This window comes from Gobius niger, assembly GCF_951799975.1.
Source record: "Gobius niger genome assembly, chromosome: 17".
NCBI lineage: Eukaryota > Metazoa > Chordata > Actinopteri > Gobiiformes > Gobiidae > Gobius > Gobius niger.
The window spans coordinates 14,431,644-14,449,715 of record NC_136868.1 but is presented as its reverse complement, the minus strand read 5'-3'; the positions used below and the strand labels follow the sequence as shown (position 1 = coordinate 14,449,715).

The 18,072-nt window shown below is 42.1% G+C and overlaps 1 protein-coding gene across 2 annotated transcripts; it reads right to left on the bottom strand.

Moving 5' to 3' along the window:
- Window positions 1–16: 16 nt before the first annotated feature.
- Window positions 17–17,827, bottom strand: pfas (phosphoribosylformylglycinamidine synthase). 2 transcript variants are annotated; one of them, XM_079575305.1, is made up of 28 exons: window positions 17,663–17,827; window positions 15,903–16,025; window positions 14,438–14,573; window positions 13,987–14,092; window positions 13,702–13,897; window positions 13,250–13,355; window positions 11,802–11,942; window positions 11,557–11,681; window positions 11,318–11,446; window positions 11,105–11,242; window positions 10,298–10,426; window positions 10,108–10,181; window positions 9,659–9,815; window positions 7,604–7,665; window positions 7,361–7,522; window positions 6,909–7,145; window positions 4,948–5,178; window positions 4,610–4,790; window positions 3,536–3,619; window positions 3,276–3,431; window positions 2,143–2,262; window positions 1,916–2,061; window positions 1,587–1,794; window positions 1,405–1,496; window positions 1,153–1,267; window positions 918–1,067; window positions 641–781; window positions 17–442 (listed from the first exon to the last, which is right to left on the bottom strand). In XM_079575305.1, the coding sequence occupies exons 2-28, from the start codon at window positions 16,021–16,023 to the stop codon at window positions 129–131; spliced, it is 3,957 nt and encodes a 1,318-aa protein (XP_079431431.1). In that variant the 5' UTR covers window positions 16,024–16,025; window positions 17,663–17,827; the 3' UTR covers window positions 17–128. The 2 variants fall into 2 exon arrangements, with proteins under 2 accessions (XP_079431431.1, XP_079431432.1); XM_079575306.1 differs by having other exon boundaries at window positions 17,701–17,827.
- Window positions 17,828–18,072: the final 245 nt, after the last annotated feature.

Genomic DNA, 18,072 nt, shown 5'->3' with positions numbered 1-18,072 from the left:
ATAATACAATGACACTGCTCATTAGAAGAACCGTTTATTATTATTTAGTAGGAAACCAGATTAGAATAAAAAGATCGTAGAAAAGTTTAAGTACATGGACGTATCAGAATAGAAAACGAATAGATTCATCACAAGAGTGTGTTGCTGCACCAGGCCGCTGCGTTGTTGAACATCCGTAACCATGGGGACGGTTTCAGTGAGGTCCTGAGGTCCCTCGGGACCCAGGGCCACTGCCACCCGAGGGTGCACCTCTCAGGGTGGGGCATCATGGCCAGGTGTCTGCCATCTGAGGAGCACAGACCGGCGATGCCCCGCGGGGAGCCGTTAGGGTTCAGCGGATATTCCTCAGTGGGATGTCCCACGTCGTCCAGGTATCGCACGGGGGCCAGACCGGCAGACACTATCTGCTCTAGAGCCTCGGGGCTGGAGAACTGCATCAGACCTGAGTGAAGATATGAATGTGGTGTTTTAAAGATCCTAAATTATCCAGCAGAAAAGAACAGAGAGTATTGAGCTATTGACAGTCAGGCTGAATATGCAGAATTACTCAAACAAGCGTGAAACAAAAATAACTCCAGGCAAGTTGAAATGAAGTTACAACAATGTAAGAATACAGTACTTATCAGTAAAATGATTGTACCTTCTCCATGGGCGACCCACACCCCCAGGGCTGACCCCTCCATGCCCTGGAGCCACACAGACTGGGAGGTCTCGATCCCGACACTGACGAAACGAGACTCAAATCTCCCAGATTTATTGTGAGTTAGCACCACGTCAGAGGCTGCAAAGGAGACAGAAGATTACAATAATGTACACAAACTAAGAAGCTGTTAATTATGGCCTTCCACTTGCCAACAATATTCAAACATTGGTCTCTTAAAGAGACTTAGTTTTGCTTTTACAATTTAAGCCTATACCTGTGCCATTGTCCATCGCCCCGACCCAGCCCAACAAAGCGAGGAGCTGGCAGCCGTTACACACGCCCAAACTCAGAGTATCACTTCGCTGCCGGAAACGGTCAAATTCAGCTTTGGCTTTTGCGTTGTATGCAACTGTGGCAGCCCAACCTACACAATTAAATATGTCAAACGGGTGTGATTTATTTCAGAATGATAGTGATCGTGATAGAGAAGCGGTGTTAGCGCATCTTGCCTTTTGCGGATCCCAGGACATCGGCGTAACTGAATCCTCCAACAAAAACAACTGCTTTGAAACGATCCAGAGTCAAAGAGCCAGAGCAGAGGTCCTGCATCGTGACGTCCCACACCTGCAGACAAATATCAAAGCGAATGGTTTTGCATAATTGTGGCATAACTGGCAAATACACATTCCTTTTGGGACCTCAAACATTTTAAATGTTTTATCTTTTGAAATGTCTGTGTATAAAATAATACTGTCTGTCACCTCAAATCCTGCCATGAAGAGAGAAACGGACATCTCTCTGTCTCCATTACTGCCCTCCTCTCGCACCACGGCCACACGAGGCAGTCCCTCACCTGAAGCACGTCAATCATTTCATCAGTAACACCTTTAATAAGAAAACAGCAGAAACACTGACACATACAAGAAGGTGTTGAGTTTCTTACAAAGTTGCTCGATGGTGGGAGTTTCTGAGGGGTCAAAGGTGAGTTTAAAGTACGGCTGTGTCCTCTTGGCGAGACCCTCCTCCTCCTGTTTGACGCACCCCTCATTGGCCTGAAGACACTCGAGCTGGAAACTAGTGTCCTCCCAAACCCCTCGGAGTTTAGGGAGGCTCTCGTTCAGCACCTCCTGTCCGTCCACACGCAATCGGACCTACAGTGAACAGAAAACAGACATAGGTTGTGGCTGATGAGAAAAACTACCAAGGAACCAAATGCCATATTCATGTTTTTTATAGGGATACAGTATATCTAAAATCTTCATTTTGTCTAACCAGTGAGTCAGGCCCAAATCCGGAGGTCTTTCCAATCCGATGGCACTGTACCCCTGCGGCGGTGTATCTCTGACAAACCGCCTCTACGTCATTTTGAGAAACTTCCAGGACCAAACCAAGCTCCTCGCTAAACAGCAACTCCATCACTGAAGAGAAATAAGGAAAAAGTGGAAACATAAAAAAAAAAAAAAAAAAAGGAGTTATGAATCAAGATAACTGTTACTCACGTCCAGCTCCGTGAGAGGCCAAATCAACGTCAACCCCACGATTTCCAGCGAAGGCCATTTCCAAAATACACGAAATCAAACCTCCATCGCTGACGTCATGACCAGCACTCAGCAGACGATCTGAAACGAGACATTTAGCATGCGAATATTTATTCCTGTTATACTTTGAAATAGAGCTGGGTACCGTTAAACGATGCCAGTCTGGAATCGAAATTAAAGTTAAGGTAGTGAGGTACTACTGGCATCGAAAAAAAATCAAAGTATTGAAAGCAGGTACAGCAAAATAAATCTTTAATCTGTAGATCCAAGTTTTGATGCTGTCGGTCCAGGACAGCATTAAAGAAAGTGACATAGTTGTTTCAGCTCAAATAAATATTTTTTTGCCCAAATTACATTACATATTTTTGCCCAATTTTTTTTTTTTTTTTCCCTAACGTGAACCCATCTTTATCTATTTACTTTGTTCTTATTTTTTTGCCCCATTTTTTTTCTTGCTTTCCCAATTTTCCCCCTCATTTTATTTAAACAAATATTTTCCCAATTTTCACTCATTTTGTAACCAAATTCATTAATTGTTCCCCCTATTTTTTCTACATTTTCTTCCTATTTTTTTTCCCCACACAATTTTTTCTCCTTATTTTCACAATTTCTCTCAAATTTCCTATTTTTTCCCCACATTATTCCCCATTTTTCCAAACATTTCTGGACATTGGAGATGAATCTGATATTTGTAGATCTTCCACACATTATTGTTCTGTTTTCTAGTTTTCTAGTATCCAGTGACAAATATGCTGATATAGGAGCTGGTATCGAAAACCATTTAACGGTACCCAGCCCTACTTAGAAAACCTAAAATCAAATTTTAGAAAACCACACACATATTTCCTAATATATATTTCATGAAACGTGGTATGACCATTTGCTTAAAGCCCAATTGCAAAGGTAAATTATTCCATTAAACAATAGACTCCATGTGCAAAATGCATGCTTAACAACTACCCACCAGGGGGCAGAGTCACCCCAGTGAAACCTGAACCTCGGATGACATCATAGCCATTTGTTTATTCATTTTTAAAACAAATCCTTAATAGTAAGCTGCGTATATTATTTTTGCAAAGTGTCAGATATCTGACCGGTGATGAGCGTCTGGGTGGTGTTGAAGCAGGCTGACAGGAGCTGCGGTTGGTCCAGGTCAGGGGAGCAGTCGCCGAGCTGACAGTAGCACTGAGCCAGAGCCGACCCTCCCAGACGATGGTGGTTCGGATTCAGAGGAACCCACAACAACACGCCTAGAGGCAGGAGAGAGAGGCAGGCAGCATTACAGAAGAAAATTACAGTCTTATTGTAGGGAAAAGAAATGGATGAGCAGCGTATTACAGTCCTCGTGTCGTACCTTTCCCTTCTGGGTCCTCGAGATCAGGAGTTACAGTTGCAGTGATGTCAGGGCAAACAGCATACGCAGAAATGACCAAAGCCCCTGAAACAGAAGCAGTAGAGAAAGGAAGTTTATTCAATCCTCATTTAGCCAGGAAGGCCCCAGTGAGGTACAATATTCCTTCAACGATCAACGATTGAAACACCAATTAAAGGCGGTGGCACTGCTATTTTATGCAAGTTCACAGAAGGGTCTTAAAGTGACCAATGGAGGCAATGGAGTCACTAACAATGGAGCACAGGAAACATAAGCCTGAAGTTTGTCGAGTGGACAAATAGCAAAAATATAAAAAAAGAATATGCTGATTCATGTGGAGTTGGATATAACAGAATCTGGGTACCTCATGAGTCGATACAATCAAGTCGACACATGGCTCACGATAACAATAACCTTACGATACGCCGATACTGCGATAATTGATATATTGCACAAAAATAGCCTACGATACACTGCGTTTTTTTCAAGAAACATATTTATAGCCCTTTTTTGTACATAGTATTTAAGATCTAGATTTGTTTTCATGTGCATAGCAACCCTTTTTCCTAAATTAATAAGTGAATAACCACAGTCCTGTTTCAAAAGGGCTTAATCAAGCACAAATTAATCTGGTTTCTATTTATAAAATAGTCATGAAAAGCAATATAGTATGTATATTGCAGTGCTGCCCTCTACTGTTCTGAATTTATTCTTGACCATTATTGGCTTCAACTGACTGAAATCAATAGAGCACTGCTACCTCACGGATATTAATGACCGATCTCATGCATCAAAAGCATCTATATCGGAATAAAATGTATCGTATCGCCCCGGATAATATCACGATATATCACAAAATCGATATATTTTCACACCCCTAGTCACTGATCTAAATATTCATGTTTAAGTTGACTTACGGTCACGGTCAGGTTCACGGTTAGGACGGACAAGCGGTAGGACTTGCTTATGGTGCAAGCTTTGGGTTGATGGAGGAAACTACTTAAGATGCTTGACTTATCTCATATGTTACAAGCACTAATGGACCAAAGAAATTACCTGGAGCCTTCACGGTTTCCTGGCCCACTCTCGCAGCCATGCTCAGCGAGTCTTTACCCCCATCAATGGCCACTCCCAGCTGCCCCATGACCTCGCACATGGCTCTGCAGGCGTCCCACAGACAGGCCCCCTCACCGGGCAACTTGGCGGCCCACATCCAGTTCCCACTGCATTTCACATCCTTAGAAAAAAACACCACCAGATTAGACCCTGAAATAACTGTACATTTTCACTAATATGATGTAAAAATTGGTGGAGCAAAGTGAATGCAAAGGTAACACAAGAAAAATCAGCAAATATAACACAATGACGCAGTTAAACTCAGTAATAAAACCTGCCTTGAGGTCAGTAACTTTGGCAAACACCAGGTTTGTGAGGGCCTCTCCCACTGCCATGCGTGCCCCTGCAGCAGCACTGACCAGACCTTTGATTGGCTGCTCTCCAATGGCTGTCGCTGCACCCTCCAGGCCAAACGGAGAGAGTGCGACAACAGCGGCATTGGCCAGCGGAGTGTGCAGAGGACCCACACACTGCTGCTGCGCCACCAGACCCGTCACAGAGCGGTCCACCTGAAAACACAGAGGAACCAGAATGTTTTATCAAGACACTGAGAGCGTCATTCATGTAGGAATTACAATATGGTGTTGAACTGAATAGACTGAATAGAAACAGCTTTCATCTATACCGTTGTGTTAGTACCAAACCGTTTCAGAAGAAAGGGAATGCAAGTTTCGCCTCTCATCCAAAAGATTTCGTAATTTCTTCTGGTTAGCAAGCTTTATAACACTCTATTTGAGAGGAGTTTACTTGCCAATATAACAACCAGAGACACTTCAGAAACTTTGTTGTGCAGAGATGTTCCATTATAGCAGAGAGAAATTACACGTAATCCCTTTTAAAGTGACACAAAACTCTCACTGGGTGCACTTAATACCTGATATTTATTACAAACAATGCGCCACAATTCTTTACACAGGGACAAGTTTATGAGCATGTTTCATAACTTGCAGGGTCATCTTTTTCCCCCCATAAATGTCTGAGTTTACGTTGCACTAAAAGAGGACAAAATTTATTGTATTCCATTACTAGAAAAAAAACTCATAGTATAGCATAGTGACATCTCTGACATGGTACAGCCGTATGAACCATCTCGGGGCCCTGAGAACTTCAGGGAGGCGTCTCCTGGTGGTTCCCAGAGTCAATAATAAACACGGTGAGGCTGCGTTTCAGTTTCATGCAGCTAAAATCTGGAACAGTCTTCACGAGGATGTGAGACAGGCCTCAACTCTGAAAACAGTTATTTTTGCCCATGCATATGACAAAGTATTTTTTTTTCTTGCCTTTTACTGTAACCACCTTAACGTGGTGGAGGGGTTTGAGCACCCGGATGATCCTGGGAACTCTGTTGTCGGGGGCTTCGTGCCCCTGGTAGGGTCTCCCATGGCAAACAGGTCCTAGGTGTCGGGTCAGACAAAGAGCGGTTCAGAAGCCCCTAATCAGACCAACAGGCCCCGCTAGAACCATGAGGCCGTCCTTCTGTGGACCCACCACCTGCAGGAGCCATAGGGGATGGTGCAATGTGATTTGGGCAGCTCCAACAGCTGCCCCCACGACCCGGAAACGGAGAAGTGGAAGAAAATGGATGGATGGATGTTTTTATTGATTTGATCTGTTTTCTTCTTATTTTATGCAACTGTGAAGCACTTTGAGTTGCCTTGTGTATGAATTGTGCTCTACAGAGAAACTTGCCTTGCTTAGTGCCTTTAATCTCAACCAAGTTTACTGCAGAAATTGAAAACCTGAGAAAATTGTGCAGCCCTCAAGTCAATGTTGTTGGCCCTGAGGCTGTACAGAAACATCTAGACTGAAAACATCATGTATTCCGACAAAGTTAAAAAGTTCATGATGCGGTGAAAGTACTTTGTTAGGGGGGTGATGGGGCCATAGACAATGATATGACTGAGCAGCTCTAAAACAGAAAACAACCATCATGGCAGATCTGCAGCATGTATTTGCTACATCAGGTAGAATAGCTGCCACACAACCGTAAAAAACAAAAAACGGTTTAAGCAATCATTTGTGCCAGGCTCGAGTGAACCCTAAATGTTTTATGTGGTTTCCATTTTGGGACTCTTAATAGCAGAAGCTGGTCATATTTTGACTTGATTGTGCGAAACATCTTAAATGTTTTATGAAGCAAGTCAAAGTAGCCACGAGCGCCCATGATAAACTAGCTTTGGGTGCGTAGCTTTCCCCTTAAAATAGTAATTACCTAAAGCACACACTGGGACACACTGACCTTGTTGGTGAGGTATCGCTTAGACGCCACGGCCGGCAGTCGCAGCACTCTGTGGAGAGCCTCCTTCACTGTGAGCTGCTCGGGCAGAACCAGGGGCTTGTGTTTCAGGCTCAGACGCTCCATCTTAAACTCCTTTTGCGGCATCTTCCCCAAAACCCACTCCAGCTGCAGGTCAACAGGACAGCGCCCCCCATTGGCCTGTTCACTTCTGCCTTCTCCATCATCCACCAGTATAATCTACAGGGACATAAAGACTTAAATATACACAGACGGCCAATCTTCTTCAGTTGCTCGCGTGGCATAGCAATATAAAACCTGGACTTTAAATCTATAAACATTTGTTGACGTTGAAAGGGCATAAAGATCTGAAGACCGGTCGATAAGCTCTCAACATAAGACAAAATTGATTTAACAAAACCAATGTGAAGTTATTGATCAGGGCTGAGACGTGCCTTGCCGTCTCCTGTGATGTTCCCCACAAAATCGACAGGACATTTCTCCCTCTGACAAACTCTCTCCAGGAAGTCTTTGTCGGACGAACGCAGCAGTAACGCGTTGCTCTCCTGGTACTCGGCCCCCCACAGCTCCAGCACGCTCAACGTCGGGTCACCTTTCTACAGGAAAAATCAAATTCATTATAACACAGTAAGGCCTTAAATCCTTCAATTATTGTAAATGAAACCACTGGTGATTACCTTGAATCGGCTGCAGTAAATCACAGCTCCAGCCGGTTCACTGAGCTCCTTCAGCACATTACCTGAAATGTTGGTGAGATGGTGAGTTTTTTTTCTATCCATCTACCAGTTCAGGTTCATTCAATTAAATCCACTTTATTTTTGCTGCTTCCATGTCACTAGTGTCTGTTGTGCTGCTGCTTCTCAAGTTTCCTCCAGTGGTACAGCCCACTGCCATCACCACAGAGTCCTAGGCAGCGTGAAGCCCGTCCTGAACCGTCTAGGGATGAACTGCAGTAGATCACGTTCTTCTACTTTGGTCTATATTGAGTCAGCTATCATTACAATAATGTTAGAGGGGTATTATGCTTTTTACAGAAATCTTTATCACCATCTTACACTTTGTTGGATAGAAAATGCGATGTTGATCAAAAACGGCTTTAAGAATATACAGTAGTTTGAGCTCTCGTTTTTCAAGTGATATCACCATAAGCCCCTCCCACTCACCCCTCCTCTCGCTCTCCTTCACCTCGCAGCGGTTTCAATAGAGAGAAAAAAAATCAATGTCCTCTTGCTGCAAGCTTTTAGATTTAGTCACATTTGAATCATTTCTAAATGTGAGTTTTAGTCGACAAAGACTCTTTTAGTCAATTTCGATAAGTATCCTTTTTTTATTCTCTATTTTATCATGCAAGTCAACTGAGAACCAATTCTCATTTACAATGACGACCTCGCCAAGGTGCAGCAGAAAGCAGTACAGTCAAGGCATAAAACACATTTAAGAAAATATTGTAGAAATTCAGTTTTGAAAGTAAGTATTGGAAATTGGGATGAAGGCTACACCCTGTATTAAGCTTTTGACAATCCGAATACATGAAAATCACTATTCCGAAAAGCAGCCATTGTCCTCATCCAATTATTGCTTCGAGATTTTTTCATTAACAGCGCCATCTGCACATTAGTTCATAAACATGCTTAATGCATTCCACAACTGTATTTAAATCGGGGAAAAACGGTGACATTGCCGTCAGTCGTGCTCAGACCACAGAGCTATGAGGCAAAGCAAGGCAACTTAATTTATACCACGCATTGCGTACACAAGGCGCCTTACAAAAGAAGAGAATGCGAAATTACAACCAGGTTAAGTAAAGACACATATATGAGTGCAGACTGAAACGCGCGGGGGAGAGCAAGAAAAAGGAGCACAGCCTGCCGTGTGTGAGGCCATGTGACCTGATGTGCTGCGTCACATGTCGTGGGTGTGTTCTCTCATGTGCACACGCTCTGGTTGCCAATGAACTACTTTCTCCCATGTTCATCTCGTCAAGTAGGAGGAACCTGGGTGAACGGAGGAACCCTGCATTCTGGAATCTGAGGACTGGACGGTCTGCAATCTTGGCCCGTCTGCTGAGGGATCCTTCGGCCCTGGGTCTCTATAGCCTGTCCGTCCATGGGAGTGGATCTCTCCTTCTGTGGTTCTCCCCAAGGTTTCTCTTTTCTCCTGCCGGGTTTTTCCTTGCCGTGCTGGAGAGTCTAAGGACGGGGGACACCCACACCGCTCGTCGCTACGTCCTATTGGACATTATATTTGCCTGGATTCACCTGAACTTTTAATTGTCATATTTATTGCTCTGTTTTATTGCCTTAGTGTTTGGCGCAGCCCTGTGAGGACACTTCTGTTGTGATATTGGGCTATACAAAACCATTAAACTTGAAACTTGAACTTGAAGTAAACATAAACGTAGCTCATCATTGTTGCATTATAGTCATTAAAACATAGTAGCACTGCTGTCATGAAGCTATGGTGAGTGTTTTTACTTCTCCATGAAAGGTTAAGCTTAGCAAAAGATTGAGCGGTGGATAGTAGAACCTCAGGAGGAGCTTCTGTAGAGTTTAGAATAGCCACTGGAGAAGATTCAAGGATAACTCAAAGATGTGCAAGTAGATCAAAACACGATGAGAGAACAATATTGTAACAGGGTAAAGAGCTCAAATACCCCCCCTTGATTTCTTTTTGGGTTTTTATCTATCTCGTCACCGCCATTTCAACATGTTAATAGAAAGTGAGTTTTGCACCGTTTCCTCCGGCGCCCTGGTCGTGGATGCTGCAGATCGGGTTTCCTTCACTTCGCTCCAAACAGGCCCTGAGGGCTCTGTTCATCTTCTGCTCCATCTCGGCGTCTCCTCTCTGCACCGCACCCAGGTCCCGCTCACTGGAGTTGTCCCCCTGAACCTGAAAAGAGGAGCCATCAACACAATCAATGTACCGGTCAAATGCAGTTATTTGAGTGGGAGTTAAAAAGCCATAGATTAAATACCCACAAATTCATGAATGGTGTTGGAATGGACAGCATATGGCAATCTTTTACAATAGCGCTCTTAAAATAGAACGGATTCTCCAACACCGGGTTTCTTTTCGGCAAATTACTACAATCCGATTTACCATTAGCTTTAAATTCAAGATTCTAAACCTATTCTGCTACATGTATGTACGCTGCTGTGTGTGATGCGTTTGTGGTTCATACTTGCACAGATGAAGCTGCTCCTCCTCCCACACCAATCCTGTACACCGGGCCTCCGATCTTCACCACCTCCATCCCTAATTGACAGAAACAGCAGGGGGCAGCGGTGAGTCACTGATCGACAGCTGAGACTTTGATCATCTCTGATAAAAATAGCGTCTGAGCAAACATCTTTCAGTGTTCGAAGTGTTACCCATCTCTGCCTCCTCTTTCTTAATATGGTCGTCCTCGATGGAGCCAATCCCACCGCTGAACATTATCGGCTTGATCCACTCGCGACGCTCGCCGTTGGCCAGACGCATGCCGAAGGAACGGGCAAAACCTAAACAAGATATTTTTAAGCCAAGGAATCAATAATAAAATATGTAAAATGCAAACAGCTGCTGACAAAAGCCTTTTAGTTTCTATTTACAAAAGTGTGACAAAATCCTAAATTCACAGCAAAAACTTACAGAATTTCTGAACAAAAAATTGGAGGCAGCTGATAATCCAGTCAATTGATTATTCCCTAGATTGTGAAAATCATTGGCACTAATAAGGGCACTGATGTTTTGATGTGTACAGCACCATAGAATGAGCCAAATGTTTTTTTTTTCATTCTCCTGAACAAATCCAAAATTCACTCACTATTTATTACTTAAAAGGGACACTGCGTAACATTTTGCACTATAGTGTTGCCATTTGTGCAAAACATGCTCCTATTGACCAGCTCGAAACAGAAAAATACTGGAATGGATGTGGATGAGGACCTAACCTGGTTAAAACTTCAATTCTACTGCCTTTAGTCACATCTCCATGGAGACGAGCTGGAGACGTACCCACTCCCGGTAAAGTTACGGTCATGTCTTAGGAGAGCTGAGCCGCTCACGGCAAAAACACATGTTTGCTTGTGTAGTTATGAGGTATTTTTCAATGATGAAATGATCCATCATAAAACAAATGCTAGTATTTAAATTTAATTTGAGGAACTGTTTATAGTCCCATGTTTGTTTTTACATACCTGACAGGACAGGCTCTCCAAACTTGTTGCCATAGTCTGAGGCTCCATCACTGGCCTCAATCGCCACCTGCAGCGGGGCGGCGAAACTGGAAGGATACTCCCACCCCTCACCTTTGCTCTCCCAGGGCAGGGTGTAGCCTAAAGTTTGTAACAATAAGCATCATGTAAAATAAATGTTGCACATAATGTTACGGATTTTGTGTCATTTCTGACCTGGAATGTGCAGGTTTCCAAAGCAGTAGCCGGCTGTTCCTGCGATCACGTGACCCCCTTGCCCCGCGCTTTGGACGTCTCGGATGCGACCTCCGGTGCCCGTAGTGGCTCCACTGAACGGAGCAACACCTAAATGGAAGTAGACATTGCAAATTATTGGTCTTCTCAACAACTATGAAGATTATAAACAAGGAGATCTAAACAAAGATCGGAAGACAGTTTTTAAACAAAATCTTTACCTGTTGGGAAGTTGTGCGTCTCTGCAGTGAAGATGACGTGTCTGAGGGATTTCCGCGTCTCGTACAAGCTGGCCTGGGACGGGTCTTTGGGGTAGAGACAGTCCAACTGCATCCCTTTGATACCACTGCAGCCACATATACAGTGCAGAAAATACAATTAATAAAATTAATAAAATGCAGTATTTTAACAGATATTTTTGAGTAAATATCATTGGAGTAATCATGATTTCACTGTTGTTTCTCACCTGCTGTTGTCGCAAAACTTGATGATGTTGTTTGGGTTGGTGTGTTCCTGTGTGTCCATGATGAGGCTGAAGAGAGTGTCCGCCTGCTCCTGTCCGTCGATCAGCATTCGGCCGCGAAAGAACCAGTGACGGCTGTGCTCACTGACAAACAACAGTCACGAGCGAAAAGAAACAAGCACTCATAAAAGGTGTGGCCATTATCAGGTTTCAGAATCACAAAAAGTATTTTCCTGCACCAAAATAATGCAAAATTTATGTTACTAGTGTTTGATTAATTCATTGGGCATTATACACATTGTGTTATCAGCTTTATCAATATTTAGCCTTTGTAGTTTGCGAAATAGCAAGAGGATATAAAGCCACAAAAACTACCTCCGTGCTCGTTAAAATATTACAAAGGAGTCACAACTAGAGGTCGACTGATATACATTATACACATAATATGCTATTAAAGAAAAAAAAAAAGGATAAAATATCACTCAATTAATCTTCCCAATAGGCGTAAGGCTGGGATTTTGAAGTAAATTGTCCATTGTCAATTATATTGTCATATATATATCGTGATGTTTCTTTTTTATATCATGACATAGGGGGGCGACAGTGGCAGTAGTGACAGTGACAGTAGAGCAGGTCGTCTCATGATCGGAAGGTCAGGGGTTCGATTCCCACCTCCTGAAAGTGTACACTGTCGTTGTGTCCTTGGGCAAGACCCTTCACCCATATTGCCCAGTGTCTGCATACATTGGTGTATGAATGGGTGAGTGGATCCTTGCTGTAAAGCGCTTTGAGTGCCTAATGTAGGTGGAAAAGCGCTATACAAGTTGAGACCATTTACCATTTACATAGATTTTAGGCCATATCGCCCTGCCCTGTTTAACAATATCGGCTATCGGCCGATCTAGCACCAAAAAAAGCCAATGTCTCCAGGACCGAAAGGGATAGACTTCCTGTTTTGCATTGAGACCTCCCACAACCCCCGAGGCCTCAAGGGAAGAAACATAGCGATGAAAATTGGTTAGCTACAAGTTTGTTGAATAAAAGTTTCACTAAACCTCAGTGAATATGGACATGCTGTGTGTCACTTTGAAGCACAGAATCAGGAGAATTCAATCACTGAGTTAGTTTTAAACTCCGGAATTGTATTTTTGATCGCAGCACAAAATGCCACAGCTTGCAACAGGATGCTAGTGCTAATGGCAGGATGCTAAAGCTAATAATAAGTAATCACAGCTGGGATAGTAACTATGCTTGAATCCCCTAAAGTAATAAAATAAAATCAGCCACTGCTGGAGTGGCCAGTATAGTTTTTACAGGATTATAGACCAGACATTTGGAAATCTCGGCCCAGCATATCAGCATTGGCCAATAAAAATCCCCAAAAATCAGCATCGGTCTTAGAAAAACCCATATCAGTCGACCTCTCGTCACGACAATGTTACAAATCCCACCTGTTGGACTGAGCCAGGTCAAAGCACTCCACACTGGTTGGGTTTCTTTTATTTTGCTGAAACATCGATGTGTAGTAGTCCAGATCCCACGAGTCAAAGGCCAGGCCTGTCGATGGCAAAACAACACAGAAATAAGGAATAGAAGAAAGCTACAATATTATTTAATATGATATAAATATCACAAGGAAAAGCATTTTTACAATATTGCCGTCTGCCTGTAGTCATTGAAGTGAAACTGAGTGGCTGGAGCTTTGAACGTTTTAGCACTAATTAGTGAGTGCATGTGTGGGATGATGAGGGACATCTTTTCTGTCTTGTGACTTTAATAAGTTAACTACCAAAGTCACACATCAGCTGACATCACTTCCTCCAACAATGTCCTCACAGGGAGCGACAAATGCTGTGGGCCGAACAATAGAGACCGCATTGGCCTTGATTGACTAAAATCTTACCTAAATCATCATTTGCTTTTTCTAGCGCTGCTCGTCCTTGTCCCAAAATATCCACCTCAAAAACAGGCTGCGGTTTGGCCTCCACAGAGAACGATGTGATTGGACTCTGATAGATGCATTCGGTCATACCGTCGTACAAAGACTCAACCAGCCTCTTTACGTCCTCTTCAGGGTTTCCGTTATCAGCATTTACCGGCTAAAAGGCAGAAAGGCAATTCAGATTCAGTCCAAGAAAAGAGTATAAGCCGTTCAGTATGTTGTTTTGTTTGGTCAGTATCTGCTAACCCTGATAAGAAACCTCCGGGACTGCTCAATGCGGGTAACACTGGTGAGGCCGACACTCTGGCAGATGGACACAGCGTTAGTCGACCAGGCGGTGGAGAAGTTCAGCCTAAAGACAAACATTACAAGGTTTTTGCTTTTAAAACCTACTGTTTGAATAAAATTGAGATTGAGATTATGCCGTCATACTGCAACAAATTCCCAATAAGTGATGTAATAAAACAATGACTTTATAATGTAAAATACTGGAGCGTTCACTCAAAAGTATCCTGATGCTCAAGTGTGTAAGATGTTTTTACTAGTAATCCAGCAGTGGGCTCTGTTTACTTTTCTATATTTATCATTTTAACTCAAACCTAGCAGCTGAAACCAAGCATAACGGATTCTGCCAGTCACATTTTACTTTTTGACATTTGATTCCCGATTTTTATTCGAAGTCACGTGTTCCTCTTACCTGGGCCCGATCTCCACAAGAGTGCCCCCACTGCCCTCTGTCAGACTGGATTCATCAGACAGGGGCTGGGGCTGCTGCAGAGGGCGGAACAACCAGAGCAGGATCTCTCGCTCTTCTTTATTTAGACACTCACAACCTGTAATTCAAACAAGCAAGGTTTACTTAACTTTTTAACCTCCACCTGAAGCACATTTTCTCCAGTTTGGCTTTATCAAAATCTAAAAGCTTCTTGAAAACAGTGTCAGTGCAACAAAATAGCAACAAATAGCAAAAGAGCAACAGGAAAGTGATAGAAAAGTGAGGAAAACAAGGATGAAAATGCAACAAAAAAGCCACAAAAACATGACAAAAATGTGACGGATCCCCCCCCCCCCCCCCAAAAAAAAATAATAATAATATTTTCGAGTTTTGAAGGTCTTAGCTTTCAAATGATGTGCGAGAAAATGCCCTTGGTGAAGGTCGGGGTTAAGAGGTTACATCACAATAGTAAAATTAGCTTTGGTTGAAATGAAATATTGAAATATAAAATTTCATATCGCGATATTCATGCCAGATATCTCGATATCAATATGATACGATATAACTATGGGTTAGGCATTTTTCTGAAAAATAAAAACATAATACAGAAGAGTGTAGTTTTATTAATGAAAATCTATATCGTTTATATCTTGCTTTTTCGATTTTAATGTTTTGAATGTTCATATCTCGATATCAATACAATAACGATATATCGTTGCTTTTTTGATATAAATATCCTGAATGTTCATATCTCGATATCGATACGATATATCTTTCAGCCCTAGACACGGACGTGCAATATCGGGATAACGATATTATTGCGATATTTCACAAAACCATTTCAACGCGATATGTAACTAGTTTTTCAGCAAATTGCGTCAAAAGAAAACTAGAAAGATTACATCAGGACCATCAAATTAGTAAATATTTAACTAAAACTGAACTTTCACACATTTACAAGTTCAATGTATTGTTTGTTTTTGGCTGAGTCTGCACCAAAAAAACATGTCTATCTCAGTCAGGTGAAGACTTTAGTGATGTTCCGATATATTGTGACTTCTTGTGATACAAATATTGCATCACCTAATATCTCGATATGATTTTTTTTGCGATATATTGTGCAGCCCTAATGAAAGGATGGTGGTGCTGGTAATTATTCAAAATTATTATCTTATTTTATTTTATTTATTTGACAGGGACATGTACAGGAGCCTTAATCAACATATGAAAAGATGCTTTGTACCAGACTTTAGACAGATGGAAATTAGTCTCAACAAATTGAATATTCAGAGTGAAAACATCAGTGAGTGGTTAATTCAAGCCTTTATCTTGAACTAATAAAAACAGGGTATTACAACCAAAAAAAGCTCTTCCTAATCCTCCTTAATTATTTTGTCTATAAATTCACTTCAGTACATGCTCTCCATAAGATACATTTCTATCAGACCTGAGAGCTCCACGTTGTAGCACAGCTCGGTGGTGATGGACAGCTGAGGGTAGAGCTTGGCTGCCCTCTGCAAGGCCCGCCCCCGGACAGGCTCATTACTGTAGAACCGCACCACAGCCATCACTGGGAAAACGCAGAAAAACAAGCTTGTTAAAAACTTAAGACGCTTAAGACACAGGAATACAGAGTTGGCTGATAGTGCCTTTTGGTGTTGTGTGTTACGGGTGAGGGCAAAAAAGCAGCGGCAGCTTTCCTGACCTCCCTAAATGTGACCTTTGATCAGGCCAGTCAGGTCAAGATGAGCTCATAGTCAGTGAGGTATTCAGCACTCTCCACCCACTATTGGTTAAAAAGCACAAAACTGTCTCAAAAAGTTGATCCAGCTCTTTCGTTGTTTGTTTATTGCTCACAGTCTATGCAGTTTCAATGTCAGGTTATGGGGTTGTGCAAGTAATCGAAATTTAATCGAAATCACAGTCATGAGCCTTTGCAGCCAACAGATAATCATGTGGCTCCAAGAACAGGAGTTTGGGGGAGTCCACACATCCATGGAAGGAAGGCAAAGGGAAATCTTTATGTGAACTCTGCAGTGGAAAAGATTGATTTTGTTTATTGACACTGCAGGTGAATAGGGGGAAAAAATTAAATTTACGATATCAATTTGAAACTGTTGCTGTCGATCACTGGCATAAATGTGAGAAAAAAATACATTGCAAGTTTTCTGTCATTTTACCTTTAATATAAGAACAAGGTGTTTTATGCCTAAAAAGGCCCCAAATTTCCCATCTTTTTGGCGACGAAATCTGAATAATGGATTGAGCTACATTCAAATTTATGGTTTCATTTTATTGATGAATGAGTTACCAAGACGTTTTCAGAGGGGATTTTGGATATCTTGTTTAGTTTTAAAATAAGCTGTTTTTTAGTGGAAAAATGTGTAAAAATTTAATTTTCGCCTTATTTTTTGACTTTCAAAACTCAATAAATGGGGCTAGGGATTAAATAATAAAAAATCCCTCTGAAAAAATCTTCCAAATATTGTTCAGTCCGAGGCTGGAAAATTTGAAGTCTTTAGGTCCGACTGACGGGGACATAGTGTCGCCACAATGACAGAAAAATGTGTTTTGAGAAAAAGGCCCTTGAAATTGTGTTGTCCCATATAAGTCTATGGGGGGACATTGAATCAGCGCAATATTTAAACATGTTATTGTGAAGATTAGGCATATTTTTGGTTTCCAGGTGAAAGTTTGTATGTTCAGAGACCAATTTGTCCCAAAACCTGAAAACTGAAAAAATTGAGTTTTGCCTGTAGTGTCTCCCCTTAAGAGTGAAAAAGATCAAATCAAGATTGATCAATATCTGGGCTGGTATCGTGTATTTGTGTAATATTTATGTAATAATATTATGTACTCATTTGCCATTTCGCCCATTCCTACTTCTGAATACAGTTAATTTGACAGGTTTTATGCAAATGTAGCTTCTTTTTTTTTTTTCAATGATGACCACATGATGCCCCCAAAATGCCACTCACTGTTCAGTTATTGCTTTCCGATCACGCATCCCAAGCGACAGAAAAGATTTTGTTTCTATGTGAAAAAACATGAAATCGACCCCGTAACTGTGATTAAAAGATGTTGTTTTGAGGTTGGCTACAAGTGCTACACAAACAAACTACAGCAAGTTACTCTGCAAAGGAAAAGCTATTGCGGCTAAACGACAATAGCATCGGCACAAACTGTGGGTGAGTTCAGCTAACTTACATGTAGCAGCTTCGGCACTTCCTCCTGGTGTTTCTTACCACGGACTAATCCCGGGGGAAACCTCAGCTTCTCTCTCAATGAAGTGAGCGTGGTTTGAGTTAGGCACGGCGCGGCACGGGACAGGATGAGTGGATGGACCTTATTATGGACCTCCTCTGTCTCCCACGTGTGTGCAGCTGCGCATGCGCGGAATTAGCCTGGTGCATACAGATGTACAGGCAAACTAAGCTCTTTCATTGTTATCAAATAAAGCTGTATCAATGAATGAACACAAAAAAACAAACACACGTTTATGTACCTGTTTTGCTCTCATTTTCACCATCTCACTTTGTAATGTTCCATTTTATAAAATATTTTAGTAGGTTTCCCAGATTTTTATTGTATTAGCCTATGTCAAAGCTATTTACCCC

What these genes read in the sequence shown, in the direction of transcription:
- pfas (XM_079575305.1), bottom strand. Translation starts at nt 16,023, where the DNA reads ATGGCTGTGGTGCGGTTCTACAGTAATGAGCCTGTCCGGGGGCGGGCC. An exon ending in CTTGTGGAGATCGGGCCCAG is followed by an intron (nt 14,093 to 14,437) that starts GTAAGAGGAACA and finishes GTTTGTCTTTAG; the next exon opens with GCTGAACTTCTCCACCGCCT. An exon ending in TGGAAACCTGCACATTCCAG is followed by an intron (nt 11,243 to 11,317) that starts GTCAGAAATGAC and finishes TACAAACTTTAG; the next exon opens with GCTACACCCTGCCCTGGGAG.